A 14,898-nucleotide genomic window follows, 5' to 3' on the forward strand; every position below is an offset into this window, starting at 1 on the left:
GAGAGGGAGCAGAGAGAACAAGTGGGGTCTGAACCCAGCTTTTTAAGGCAGGTATGTAGTCATCAGCACCCTCTGATGACGTAAGACGCAAGACTCCAAGATCCTAACAGAGAGGGTTTGTTTTCTCCATTTTTACCAAAATATCTTTTTTAAAAAACATGATCTTACTCTATTTCCCAGGCTGGCCTTGAACTCATGGCCATCTTCCTGTCTCAGTCTCTGGAGAGTTGGGAGTACAGTCATAAACCACTACATCTGGCATTTTATGAATTTTTTTTGTAATAGCTATTGTAACAGCAGTGTTCTGACTATGATTTGGACCAGGATTTACATTTCTTCTAGCCACTTGTTCGTCCTCTCAGAAATGACTGTTAATATCCACTAGAAAGCAGCACGTGCTCTTCACAGAAGAAGCATCTTCCTAGCCCCTCAGGGCACTTTTAATGAGCCTCCTGTGAGACTGATGTCCCTAACGTATCCAAAACTATTTGCAGTTATCCTTCATCTTGGAATGCCTATTGATAGCTTTTACCTGACTTCCAACTAGGTTAAACTTTTATTTCTTATTGATTTGTGGGAATTTTCATATGGTGAGAAAGTTGCAATTTTGTTTTTTGATCTCTTACTTTTTTAATTGATAGGATGTTGGGATATTTCAGTAAAATTAAATCTATTTTGAAAAAAAAAAAACAATATAAAGACAGCCTTTGGGGCTGTAGAGATGGCTCAGCAGTTACGAGCTGGCTGCTCTCTCAGAGGACCTGGTTCAATTCCCAGCACCCTCATGGCAGCTCACAAATGTAACTCCATTTCAGGAGATCTGATACCCTCACACAGACATACATGCAGACAAAACACCAATGCACATTAAAAAAAAAATCTAAAAAAAGTTTGCTTGTTTAAAAAAAAGACAGCCTTTATACAACACAGGAAACCAAAAAAAAAAAAAAAAAAATGAGTAAAAAAAAACAATTGCCATTGATATTTTGATAGATTTCCTTTTGTGTGTGCATTATCTCTCACTTGTAAAGAATCTGTAATTACTGAGACTTTGGGCTGTTTTATAAAGGAAAATTGTATAGTGAAATAATAATGCACAATCAAATTATCCCCCTGACTGAATATACGGTTTAATTGTAATCTGAACACCCTTGTAATTATGACTCAGGCTACCCTGAAGGTCTGGAAGTCTACCATGCATTCCAGCGGCCTCACCACATCTCAACACCTTTCCTCCCAAAGGACCTCCACCCCATCCTGAACAACAACCATGTCCTTGAGTTTCTTTGTAGTTTCTCACTCTTGTCCAATCCCAGATACTATAGACTCATTCACTGAAATATTGCCATGTCTTTAAAATATTTTTCAATCTTCAGGATCCCCTTCTTGTTACTGTTCATTTGTTTTTGTTTGTATAAAAAGCATTTTTTTTTTAAAGATAAAGATTCTAGGACTTTATCCTCTATATTTCCTACAAACTGCCCTTGGGATCCAAGGCTTCCTTAGATGAAGGTAGAGTCCCTTTGAAAAGACCAATAGTTTCTAGGTGTAGTGGGGGCATGCCTTTAATACCAGCAGAGGCAGGTGGATCTCTGGGAGTTTGAGAACAGCCTGGTCTACAGAGTGAGTTCCAGGATAGCCAAGGCTGTTACACAGAGAAACCCAGTCTCGAAGAAAAAAAAAAAAACAAAACCCAAATCAAAACCAACAGTAGTACCATGTTCGTCCACCAGGAGGCACAAATGATCTGGTTTCTGTTTTGAGTGTGTATGATTGATAACTGCTCCTGATATCCCAGTGCTCAGATTCATTGGTTTGTTGGGAGTTGCAAAATAGCAATTTCCTAATTCAGCCATTTGTTATTTGGAATATGCTGGAATATTTTATATCAATATTACTTTTCTATTCAGTAATCAATGGTATAATTTTATATTGGAGATTAATATTTGGTTTTTATTGGTTTTTAAGGTAGTTATTTGTTTCCTTGTACATCTCAAAACTAGTCAATTAACTTAAAAAAATCCTTATGCTTGGGGGGAGCGGGATCGGGGAGGACAAGGGAATCCGTGGCTGATATGTAAAATTAAATTAAATTATAAAAGAAAAGAAAATAATCCTTATGTTGAGTGTGGTGGTGCATACCTTTAAATCCAGCATTCAGAAGGTAGAGGCAGGAGGATCTCTGTGAGTTTGAGGTCAGCCTGGTCTTCATAATGAGTTCCAGGTCAGCCAAGACTACATAGTGAGACCCTGTCTCAAAACAAAACAAACAAACAAAAAAATCCTTGTCTATGATTTTAAGATATTTGCAGAGCTTCAATAAAAACTTCAATCAATTGTGATTATTATACTTTTTAGAGCAGAGCTCTTTGCTTTGCTTGGGTGAATCCTGGGCCATTAGATAAGCTGTTACTAGCTTTTGTGTTTTAATATGTGAAATTATATTTCAGATTCATCACCTGTCTTATACTTTTTTTTATAATAGACTGGAATGAACAGTTTCACTTCAATAGCCTTTGTTTCTCTTAGACATGATAGCTCAAGATCAATCTAAGTACAAAAATGGCCAATTGCTACTGACTGACATTATATCTATACTCATTCAATGGATAGAGCTAGGAAATATGCATATATCAAAGTTCATACTAATCCTTTGGAAGGGACAGGGTATTTTGAGGAAGGCTTTTGCTGTGTAGCCCTGGTTGGTCTGGAACTCAATATGTAGACCAGGTTGGCTTTGAACCCACAGTTATTTTCCTGCTTTAGGCTGCTGAGTGCTAGGATTACAGAGGTGTATCATAGTGCCTGGCCTGATAATTCCCATTTGAATTCAGGAGTACAGACGGTTTTACATAACCTCTTGCAGATTACTTCAAAATTTCTATCTTCCAAACCGCTAATCCTGATTTTCAAGGGCCTAGAGAATCACAGAAGTTGAATCTCCCATGAACACTTATGTACCCATGTTACTTCCAGTGAATTCTCAGAATAACACTACTGGTAGCAAACTTTCCTTTTCTCTCTATTTTGGCTCTTGATAGGATTGATTTTTTTTATGATCATATGTGTGTTTGGTATGTGCAGTGGGTATGAGAATATAGTATCCCCCTGTGGTGCTTTGACAGAAAAGGCCCCTATAGGCCCATAGGAAGTGGCACTATTAGGAGGTGTGGACTTGTTGCAGGAGGTGTGTCACTAGGGGGTGGGTTTGAGGTCTCCAAAGCTCAAGCCAGTTCACTTCCTGCTGCCTGCCCTTGGAGATGTAGGACTCTCAGCTCCTTCCCTAGCACCATGTCTGCCTGCACGCTGCCTGCCATGTTTCCCGCCATGAGAATAATGGACTGAACCTCTGAAAATGTAAGCCAGTCCCAATTAAGTGTTTTCCTTTATTAGAGTTGCCGTGGTCAGGGTGTCTCTTCACAGCAATAGAAACCCTAACTAACAGGGACAAATAACCAAACAAATGGAAACACATGAACTATGAATTAAAGGCTGAGGGGTCCCCAACTGGATCAGGCCTTCTGAATAGGTGAGACAGTTGATTGGCTTGATCTGTTTGGGAGGCATCCAGGCAGTGATACCAGGTCCTGGGCTCGATGCATGAGTTGGCTGTTTGAAACCTGGGACTTATGCAGGGATGCTTGGCTCAATCTGGGAGGAGGGGACTGGACCTGCCTGGACTGAGTCTATCAGGTCGATCCCAGTCCTTGGGGGAGACCTTGATCTGGAGGAGGTGGAATGGGGGTGTGCTGGGGGGAAGGGGAGGGGGCCAGGAAGGGAGAGAACAAGGGAATCTGTGGCTGTTATGTAGAACTGAATAGTATTGTAAAATAAAATAAAATAATAAATAAAAAGATAAAAAAGAAACCCTAACTAATATAACACTATAATTTCTTTCACATTTATTGTCATTTTCAATGCCTTCCTTTTCTTCCTTTTTTGAAAAATTCAACTTTTATTATTATTATCCTTCACATCCTTTTCTGGCTATGAGCTCTGTTATGTGATCTTAATGGATTCTTTCAAGATTGTAGTGTACCTTGTTAAATTATAATTGTGTGGTTTCTTTCCAGGTAATAATACTTCACACATAGTGTAAGAATGTTATAGTAGTATATCTCCATTGTTACCCTGTGGTAACTTATTCAGCTTAATCATACATTTTCCTCTTTTTTTGTTCCTTTGACACAATGTCTTGCTCTGTAATCCAGGCTGGCCTCAAATTCCCAGTGTGCCTGCTTCAGGCTTCCTAGTCCTGAGATTACAGGCATGCAGCACCGCATCCAGCATATTTTCATATGTGTTATAAGCACTACATTATATTGTTTTTGATTGTATTTAAGTAGCAGATTTAATATTGTGGTGTTTTTAGCTTTAAAAAATAAACTCAGGTCCTCCTAGAAGAACAGTAAGCACTCCGGAACACTAAGCCAGATCTTCAGCCCCAGAGGTGTCTTTTTTCTTTTTTTTCCCTTTGAGACAGGGTATCTCCATGTAAACCTAGCTGTCCAGGAACTCAGTATGTAGAGTAGGCTGGCCTCTAACTCAGAGATTCACTTCCCCCACCCCACCCCAAGAGCTGGAATTAAAAGTCTGTATCACCATGCCAGGCCCCAAATATGTACTTTAAAAAATGTATTATATCTACATTTGAAAAGTGCTGCAAGATGCTCTGTTTGTGTGTGTGTACGTGTGCGTGTGCGTGTGCGTGTGCGTGTGTGTGTGTGTGTGTGTGTGTGTGTGTGTACACTTCTTACAGTAAGGGTTAAGAACTAATGTATAAGATGGGTGTGGTGGAGCACATCTTTAATCCTGCACTTAGGATGCAGAGGAATTGGATCTCTGTGAGTTCTAGGCCAGTTTGGTCCACATAGCAAGTTCTAGGACAGCCAGGATTTCATAAAGAAACCCTGTCTCAAAACAACAACAACAACAACAACAACAGTAACAAACATATGTATAGAATCAGTTAAAAAAATGTGTGTGGGGGGATTTTATCTGTAAAATAAAGATGTAAACTTTATTTAAAAATAAACCTCTCAGGACTTGGGAGGCAGAGGCAGGAGAATCTCTGAGTTCAGTTCAAGGCCAGCCTGGTCTACAGAGGGAGTTCTGGGACAGCCAGGGTCACACAGAGAAACCCTGCCTGGAAAAATAATAAATAAATAAATAAATAAATAAATAAATAAATAAATAAATAAATAAAAAAAACCTCTTTCAGCTAAAACAAAAGAAATACATGTGTATTTACTCAAGCAGTTAATGATTCTGTTGTTTGCATTCCTATGTCTACCTACATATTTTCTGGGACAATATTCCTTGGCTCAAAGAACCTAACCTATAACATTTTTTTATAGTGAGGGTATATTGATGATAAACTCAGCATATGTATATCTAAATGTAGCCTTTACTTGATCTTATTTTTAAAGGTATTTTTATAAGGAATATAGTTTTATGTTTATTTTATTTGGTGTCTAGTACCTTAAAATGTTAATTCATTAATATTCTTTTTTATATCAGTTTTTTGGGGGTAAGAAATCTTCTATTTATATTTTTGCTACTTTGTATGTGTGATACATATTTTCATCTCTGATTCCATTTTTAAAAATTATTGTATTTATTAATTTTGGGTTTTTTTGAGACAGGGTTTCTCTGCATAGCCCTGACTATCCTGAAACTCACTCTGTAGACCAGGTTGACCAGAGATCCACCTGCCTCTGCCTACCAAGTACTGGGATTAAAGGCATGTGCCATCACACCTGGTCAGTCTTTTTTTATTTAGATAAAAGGAAGTTTAACAGCATGCACCACCACTGCTTGGTTACTTCTTATATGTTGATTTGGACAGACTAATAATATTCCTCTTGGAATCTTTCAAATGAAATTTACATGTGTGTCACATCCTGCACTTATTCTGGATCAGTGTCTTTTTGTTGTTGTTTTTTGTTAGTTTGTTTGTGTGAGACAGGGTTTCTCTGTATAATAGCTCTGGCTGTCCTGGAACTCACTCTATAGACCAGGCTGGCCTCCAAACTCACAGAGATCTGCCTGCCTCTGCCTCCCGAGTGCTGGAACTAAAGGCGTGTGCCACCATGCCTGACAGACCAGTGTCTCTTTACTAACAGTCTCTTTGCTCCCAGATTCTTTCAATCTGTGCCTTCTGAAATCTTCTGCTCCTGCTGTTTTTTTCTCTTTCTCGTTCTCACCCTTCTTCCTCTCTTTTCTTCCTTTTTCCTTTTTAAAAAAATTTCTGTCAAGAATATGTTCTGTTCAGTCACAGTTTAAAAACCTGTTTCCTACCTAACTTTTCATTCATTTCTCTTTATCCTAAGGATAGGCAAGTCTTCAGTGTGGCTTCTGCCTTCAAGCCATTTGTCCTTTTGGTGCAGCTGAACCAAAGGCATGCTGGGAAATCAGAAAAGGGCACAGTCTTTCAACATCTACTGCAGACAGAGGCGCATATTCTGGGCAGCAGATGTGGAGATGGGCCATGTGGCAGCACCCACACCATAGCCCATGCAGAAGGCATGAGCTGCTGAATAGATGATAGAGAACTTGTTCACAGTAGACAGAAGGAGATCAGTCTTCATGTCTTACCATGTGCAAACATGAGCTACAGATGGAGGAATAAACGTAATGTGAACTAAGAAATGGTAAAAAGAAAGAAAGGAAAAAAAGGAAGGAAGGAAGAAAAGAAGGAAGGAAGGAGGGGGGAGAGAGAGAGAGAGAGAGAGAGAGAGAGAGAGAGAGAGAGAGAGAGAAGAGGAAAAATATCTTTGTGACTTAGGAATGATGTTCTTTTTCAGAAAGGTACCCAAAACACAGATCCTCAAAAAAGACCCGTATTTATTACATTAAAATAAGACAGTTTGAAAAATGCATCACCAAAGTTGTATTTATCCAGATGGCATATTGGTACAAGGTTGTTGAAATGCTTAAAAATTACATGGGGCATGAAGATTCTATAAGGAATTAGAGTTTCACAATTACAGAGACAGAGAATCCAAGAGAAAAAAATAAGCTAAACGTATGAAGACGCCCACAGACGCGGGAAAGCAGCTAGCCTACAGGTGAGGAGAAGCTTACACTCACCACTTTTAGAGAAGTGAAAACTGGAACAACGATCAGACAGCTCGCAGAAACACTGATGACTCCTGGTGGCATAGCCATCGTCGCCACTCAGAACTGGTGTGATAAGCAAAATGAATGGAAAAGCTATCACGGCAAATACCGAGACCAGGTACGAACTCCACAGCCCAACGTCTAAGTGCAATCTCACTTCTGCTTCTGACTGTCCAAACTGTTGGAGATAGAGGTCAACACAAAGTCCCTGAAATGGAAATATTTATTGAGGAAACCAACTGCTTATTGAGAGTCAAGGTTGGTCAACCACTTTAGGTCTCTTCTGTTGGTTATTTGTTCTCCTGAGAAATAAGTCCACTGGTTGATAGGCATGTGGGTACATAGGTAATGGTAGGTAGGTAGACAAGAAGACAAGAAATCAACTTTGGTGCCTCCTGGTGTAGACAGACATATGGCAAACCTAAACTGAGAAAGGTATGGCTGTCGAGCATTCAGGCACCTCAGGAAGGCAAGTTGTACATCAGCTAAGCTACCAACACATGGTGAGGTAGCCTCCGAGAGAGCGAGAGAGCGGGAAGGGAATTCAGCAAGTGTAGCAGGAGGGGGATGATGAGTTGCAGGCTTGTCATGTCTACCTGATGAGGGGCGGGGGGACTACAGCTCATCTTGCTGAACTCCATACTGGTTGTTTCCCCTCATGAAGAAATGGAACCACAGAGACACCATTTCATGAGCTCACGGAGGGAGACAGATACATACAGCTCCAGGGGTGTCATGTGGCAGTCATGAGAATGCTTTCTCACAGACCTCTGAACTGCAGAGTATGACTGAGGTGGGTGTCGGGGCGGGGGTGCACAGCGGCAGCCAAGGAGATTGTGCTGTGAGTTTGCTGTGAGGCTCCTCCTGCAGGCTACCCCTAGCCAATGACTATGTGTAACAAGATCCCTCAAGTCCTGGACACACAGGATTCTGCTAATACCAGGCTTTCAGAGACTTGGCTGACTCTGTCTTAGCCAAGGACAGTCTTAGGTCAGGCAGCCTGCCATATTTCCTGCCAGGGTTCTCCTAGACTCTCATTGTGGGCTGATAGCTGTCTCAGCCATACAAAACAATGTGCCCACTTTGAAAACCCACATCACTAGTACCTCATAAAGTCTATGCAGAGTTAACATCATCTTGGTATCTGCTTCTCAGAGACCTGGTGTTTACACACAGCTTATACTCTAGGAGGAAGGAGAGTTGAGAATGGCCCTGTGACTTCCAACTTGGGGTCCTGTGTGTATAGTGACAGTGGGGAAAAGGAGATGGATCTCCATCTGGGAGAAAAAAATAAAAAAGACATGGCCATAGACCAGGAAGTTCCCTCGTGCTGCGGTGATCTGTTGTGTGTGCAGACCGTTCCCTCCCCACGACACCTGGTCCTGTTCTTTCAGGAGCCCATTGTCTGCTTCCACCATGTGCTTCCAAGGATTGAGCTGCGCTGCACATATCAGCTTTGAAGCCAGTGCCTACCCACTGGGCTGTCTTACTGGTCCTCAGTTCTAATTCTTTAGGCAGTTTTAGGATCCTCTAGAGCTAAAAAACAGATGGTCATGAAACATGTGGAAGCTTACCATGGCGTTTTGCCATGGCTCAGTCTGCTACAACAAAACTCCACACACTGGGTGGCTTAAACAGAAAACAGTTGTTTCTTACCATTTTGGGAGAGAGAGAGAGAGAGAGAGAGAGAGAGAGAGAGAGAGAGAGAGAGAGAGAGAGAGAGAGAGAGATTGGTCTTCTTATAAAGGTCTTAATCTGGCCCATACTCTGGACTCTTGTGCCTGCTGTTAGTATTCACAATATATCTCTCCTTTAATCTGTGTAATTATTTCACTCCAAATAAAGTTATCTTGCTACTTTTGCCGAAAAAGAGGGAGATTTAATCTGGATCTAATTATCCCTCCCTAGTTTGACCTCCAAATACATCCCATTGAGATTAGGTAAATTTGGGGTGGGGATGTGACGTAATAGTAGCCTGTAACAGTTTCTGTCTGCTGTATTGAGATACGCTCGGTCTCTCAGACAGTCCTGCGCCATGTGGGCAGTGTGGGTAGGTTGAAGATGTTCCCACTTCCCTTGTGGAAGACAGAATTCAACTCTGGATCAGAGGGCTTGGCCACACAGCCTTAAAAAGTGGTTTCAGTGGGTACGAGTATCTCACCAAGAACATTTATTTTTACTTTATCTCCAAGCAGCTGTTTTTATCTGCAAATAAATGTTAAAGGCAGGGGGTAATTAGGTGTGTTATCACAATAAAGCAAATCAAGAAATATGCTTGATAACTACACAAGGTTTTGTACACAGGGGTATGTTTGATTTAGGTATGCTCTAATAAAAAAGAAAGATTAGGACTATTTTACTGGGAGTCTAAGATAGTTTAAAATACATTGCAAGGTGTGATGGCATTAAGTCACTCACTTCTAGTTTAAAATTGTATTTTTCAGGGTTAATGATATCATAACTTCTAAGCGTGCATCACCTCTTTTATTATTTCTTCATGGGTTCCCAAACACCAGGCTACCTGGTTGTTTGCCACTCTGTGGTGAGAGGAGGCCCGTGTCTATCCGTCTCTCCAACTATTCACATCCAGCCAAACAAAACCCCTTTTGAGCTTTGTTTGCTTGAGGAAAGGAATTGGCTGCGTGGACAAGCTATTGCCTTGGATAATTTGTCTTGGGCTGCTAGTAGCTGAATGTTTTAACAAGTTTATCAGTCCCACTTGCTTAACAAATATGTTAAAAACCGGAACCGTGGCATTAAAAGCCAAAGCAAATAGGATGAGTGCTTCTGGCTTAAGCATTTCCGTCTCACAATAAACCCCAGTTCAAAGAAGCTGCAGAGAGGCAAAGTGTACTTTTTGCGTGCAATTCAAGTCAATAAACATTTACTGTTAAAGATCCTTCTAGCTTTCCTGGCCTGATACAGTGGGTCCTTTATGCAAACGGGTGTTTCGATCCAAATCCTGAACTACTTCTAATTGAGATTATCAATCATAGGGACAAAAGATTGAAAAAGCTCCAAGGTCAATCATTGAGTAATGTTCTGAGTACCATGGCATCATTCTGGACTGGGTATAGTCGTTGTTGTGGGGCCCCATCTTCCTGAAACTCATCCTTGTGGATGCTGGGGTCCATAAAATCTGAGTTAAGAGAGACTCCGCTGTGACCTCGTCCTGAATAGACACAAACTGGGCATGTATTGGCTAAGTGTAGTAGAAAGGAGAGCAGAAGGAAGGGAAGGAGTCTTATTTCCTGCCCCACAAAGGATGTCTACATACCCTTGGAAGTTCCATGTGGAATGATTCAAATCTTTCAGGAAGATCAGGGAAGGATGTCCAGCTGTGGTCCTAAACATTCCTCAAGACCTGTAATTTGCATTTTGGACACATCACAACAACTTACATAGGGTGAGGATCTAAATTTCATTCATAAATTAAAAACAATTACCCAGGGAGCAAGCAGCTTTATGTTTTTATCAAGGAGTCCATCTACAGTAATTTTTGAGGCAGGATAGCATTTATCGGGCTAGCCTCGAGGATAACTCTGTGGCTGAGGATAACTCTGAACTCCTGATTCCCTGCCTCTACCCGTCCAGTGCTGGAATCACAGGTGTACACATACCTCTGCCCGACTCCACCTTCATTGTCTTTCCTCTTCTCCCTGGTGGGAAGTCAGGGTTCTTCTTTAGTCATTTCATCTCCAAGGTGAGCCTGAAGTAGGTTATTTTCTGCACTTCTCAGAGTCCTAGAGCTCTCGGCCTGTGACAGATGTAGGCATCATTCTGCCTAGTGCTTGACCGGCAAGATCTACTGTGATGTTTGAGATTTCACATCACTCAGACTCACACCCATGCCCCACTGAAAAGACCACTAACTCTGTCACTGTTTTCTTGACCACTAGCTCATTTGTTTATGCCAATGTACAAGCAGCTAGACCAACTAGGAACAAGGCATCTATCTCTTCCACAAACCCAGCTCTCCAGTTAGCCCGAGCAGGCAGCAGGACCGCTAATCTTTCTGCCTGTTTGTAGGAAAGAATGCCCACATCTGTTCAACTCTAAGAACTCTCAAAAGATGCCAGATTACCTTGAGCCCAGAGTTGATCAGGTCCACATAAGAAATCCATTCCCAAAGGAGGAACAGGTGGAGAACCAAGAGCTAGTTTGGGGATGCTCAGACAAAGAAACCCAGAGAAATTGAAAAATGGGACTACTTCAGCTCCCTTAATGTAGGATTGGATCCACAGTCTGTCCAGTAGGGTGCATCCCTGATCATACTGCAGCATCTAGGGGAACCTGTTTTTGCCTGAGAGGAAGCTCTGGGCTGAGGAAAGCTCCGGGCTGAGGACAGGTGATTCTCTGAGCAGAGAACAGTTTCCTTCCTTCTTGTTTTCCTCCCCCCTCCTTCCCCCCCCTCCCTCCCTTCCTTCCTTTTGTTTTTTCTGAGACAAGATTTCTCTGTGTATTGCTGGCTGTCCTGGAACTTGCTCTGTTTGTAGACCAGGTGGGTCTCAAACCCAGAGATTCACCTGCATCTTCCTCCTGAGTGCTGGGATTAAAGGCTACCAATGCCTGACCAAAGAACAGCTTTGAAGAGGTTTGTTGAATGCTCACATCAGGGGCCATGGGGCTAGACCATGGAGGGTGAAGATACCTTGGGGAAACCCACATTGGTTGAGGGTGATCAAGCTGACTTTATGAGAAGTTCCTACCCCACAATGGTACATCAAGGCAAAAAAGGCCCCTCCTGCAGCCATTGTAGCTGGCACTGGAGGGTTCATTCCCATTGTACATCCTTGGGCCTTTAGACTCCTGGAGTTTGTCCACTGCTTTGATGGTGCAAACAGGCTTTCTTTTCTTTTCATCAAAATTTTTAATCATGATTGCAAAGGAGAAATCTGGGTCAGTTTACAGATTGTCTGGTAAAGAACCTTTCACAAGACTTTGCTCATGAGTTTGATTCAAGCTAAACTGAGCAAGTGCGTGGCATGATGGTGCCAGTATCATGCTCTCATATAGTTTCTTCCACCTGAGAGGATCCTCTTGGAGCCCCCATGATAGATCCCCAAACAGGCTGGCCAAGCCACGTGTGTGGGTCATCTGAAACATCTTGTGAACTCCTATTATCCCCACATACCTACTTTCAGGGCGATGGGGAGGAGCTTAGTGAAGGGAGGAGCTTCCTGGGGAGTTCTTAGGTTTATTCTTCATCTTCTGCCAATGATTTACTTTCCTCTGTGTGGTTGAATTGGAAGACTGGGCAGTGAGTTATGAGAATGTATACAGGAAAAACGTGTCCTCACTTCTAAGATCTCAGATACTGGTGAACTGCAAGTCTCTGGTTGGAAAGTAAGTTCTGGGCTCCCGGATTTGAGTTTTTTTGAAAGAGTTTTGTAAAAGGAAAAATATGGGCCTTTTAGGAATTGAGATTCCTGCTGTCTTGGAGTCAGCTTGAGTTCAAGTTCCCTTCTGCAGGGAGGGAGCCACTGTGGTGAACTGGAGCCTGGACTTTGGTGGTAGATGATTCAGGTTGGACTCACTGCTCCAATGCTTGCAAACGATGTTCACAATGTCACCCTCTAACTTTCAGTTTAGACCTTTGGTTAATTTTCTTCTGTTAATTTTTGAACATATTATATTCAGTTTTCTTCATCTATAGTCATAGTTTGGGAAACTGGTGACACTTTGGCCTCTTCTAATATTTATAATTAGTGATTTTTTTCTTTTTGTTTCATTGACTTGGTTAGAATTGTTAGAATAATATTGACTAGTAAGAGTGATGATGGGCATTTTACCATAATCAAGCTTTATTGGAACGTTTTGTGTGAAGAAGGCTGATTGCTATATATTATAATCTATATATCATCACCTATATTATCCTTATATTATCATCTATCTATTCCCATCTATATACTATCTATATGTTATCATTTATGTATTGTTCTGACAGGCATTATTTATCAGATTAAGAAAGTTTTCTTGTAATTTTTAAAAAAATCATGACTATGAGTCAAAATTTCCTACATTCTCGACCTCTATTGACTCAGAATTGTGAGATGATTGCTTTCCATTTCTTCTGTTAATAGCATATATTAAATTATATTAATTAATAGCATATATTAATTAGTATTTTATAGCATTTATTATTATTAATAATATATATAGTAAATTAATTGTTTTCCTATATAAATCTAAATCTAAGATGAATTTTTTTAATATTGCCAGGTTTGACCATATTTCACTTGGTCTTCTTTCATTGTAAATGATAAGTGATATTCTTACTCGTTTTCTTGCATGCTGCCTCTATTAGGATCACCAGGGTGAATTCTGATGAACTGTGTTGCTTAAAGAAGAGGCTGGGAGAGCTGGAGGACATGCTGAGGGAACTCCATCTCTCCCTGTCGCTGGTCCTGGTGTTTGCCTGTGGCCTGCTATACCGGCTCACCCTGAGGTCCCAGTGCTTCTTTGCCTGCCTACCTCTCTTCACATCTCCTCCGGGGCAGGAAGGCCTCTTAAGCAGTGGACGAAGCATTGTGTTCATAGAAACTTCTGAAAGAGTGGAGCCACCTCCGCTGGTCTCCTGTGCTGTGGAGTCTGCTGCCAAAATCTACCCGGAACAGCCGGTCATCTTCTTTATGAAAAGGCTCAGCAATGCCACACAGCTGAACTCAAACACCAGCTACCCAGCTTTCTCCCTGCTCTCAGCCATAGATAATGTTTTCTTTGTCCCTTTGGACATGAAAAAACTGTTTGAAGACACACCTTTGTTTTCATGGTACACCAAAGTAAGTGTTCAAAGCATTGAGAAAGTCTGTGTTGGGAAGGAGAAACAGAACCTGCAAAATAATGGGTCCAATGCACTCACCGTAGACAGGTAAACTGAGTACAGGGCCTCAACAAAGAGTCAAGTCCACCACTCAGAGTAATGGATTGGAATTCTGATTCAGATAAATGGGAGACGCATCAGTTAGGTGACTGGGCTGGTTTCATTTGCATCCAGGCTTATTTCTTTGAGTCTCTTTGGTGTTTTGGAGGCTCTTCTTAACTGAATGAATTTTTAAAATCCTTTTTAGAAACATGGAACACTTATTTTTCATTATAATTTAAAGCCTATCTATGTTAAATCTTTTCAACACCAGAGGTAGAAACCAAGCAGTATTTGAAGTGAAATGATGTAGGTTGAAAATTCAGCAAGGATGGGTGGCATGATGCTCCACGAGATTGGGTTGTGGCAAGATATGATTGAGAAGCCCCTGAAACTCCTAGGGATCCAATAATTCTCCTCTTAGAAGGTGCACATTTGGGTAATGCTTAAGAGAATTAGAGTACAGTTACTCAAGATTCCATTAGACAGGGCTTAACTGAGCTTTTTTTGTTTTTTGTTTTTTTTTTGTTTTTATTGACGTCTTATGGGAAGTATAAGACAACATGGAATGAAAGCCTCCTTTCCATTATAATGTAATTATAATGATTTCAGCTATGCAGCTATCTCCAGCACTAACAATAATAGAGGAAGCCTTCATGGGGCACACACCAGCAATCCTATTACTTGGGAGGTAGAAGTAGCGAGATCAGAATTTAAAGTCATCTTTGGCGTTATAGTAGCTTGTAGGCCAGCCTGGGCTACCTGACACTTTGTCTCAAAAAACAAAGAATTCTAAAAAACAGACAATTAAGCCCCTCAAACAAACAAACAAACAAACAAACAAACAAACAAACACTAAAGAAATCAAACAACTATTACAACAGATGTTTGAATATGATTGAAATAGAAGTAAC

The 14,898-nt window shown here is 41.1% G+C and overlaps 1 protein-coding gene across 1 annotated transcript in view; it reads left to right on the top strand.

Moving 5' to 3' along the window:
* The first annotated feature begins 13,438 nt into the window (after positions 1 to 13,438).
* The window catches only part of A4gnt (alpha-1,4-N-acetylglucosaminyltransferase), a 7,098-nt gene continuing 5,638 nt past the window's right edge, over positions 13,439 to 14,898 (top strand). The window contains exon 1 of the mRNA XM_028869992.2: positions 13,439 to 13,904. Within this exon, the coding sequence (XP_028725825.2) occupies positions 13,494 to 13,904 (411 nt within the window). The 5' untranslated portion in view covers positions 13,439 to 13,493. The remainder of the gene's footprint in view (positions 13,905 to 14,898) is intronic.

The sequence above is a fragment of the Peromyscus leucopus genome, chromosome 7, assembly GCF_004664715.2.
Source record: "Peromyscus leucopus breed LL Stock chromosome 7, UCI_PerLeu_2.1, whole genome shotgun sequence".
Lineage (NCBI taxonomy): Eukaryota > Metazoa > Chordata > Mammalia > Rodentia > Cricetidae > Peromyscus > Peromyscus leucopus.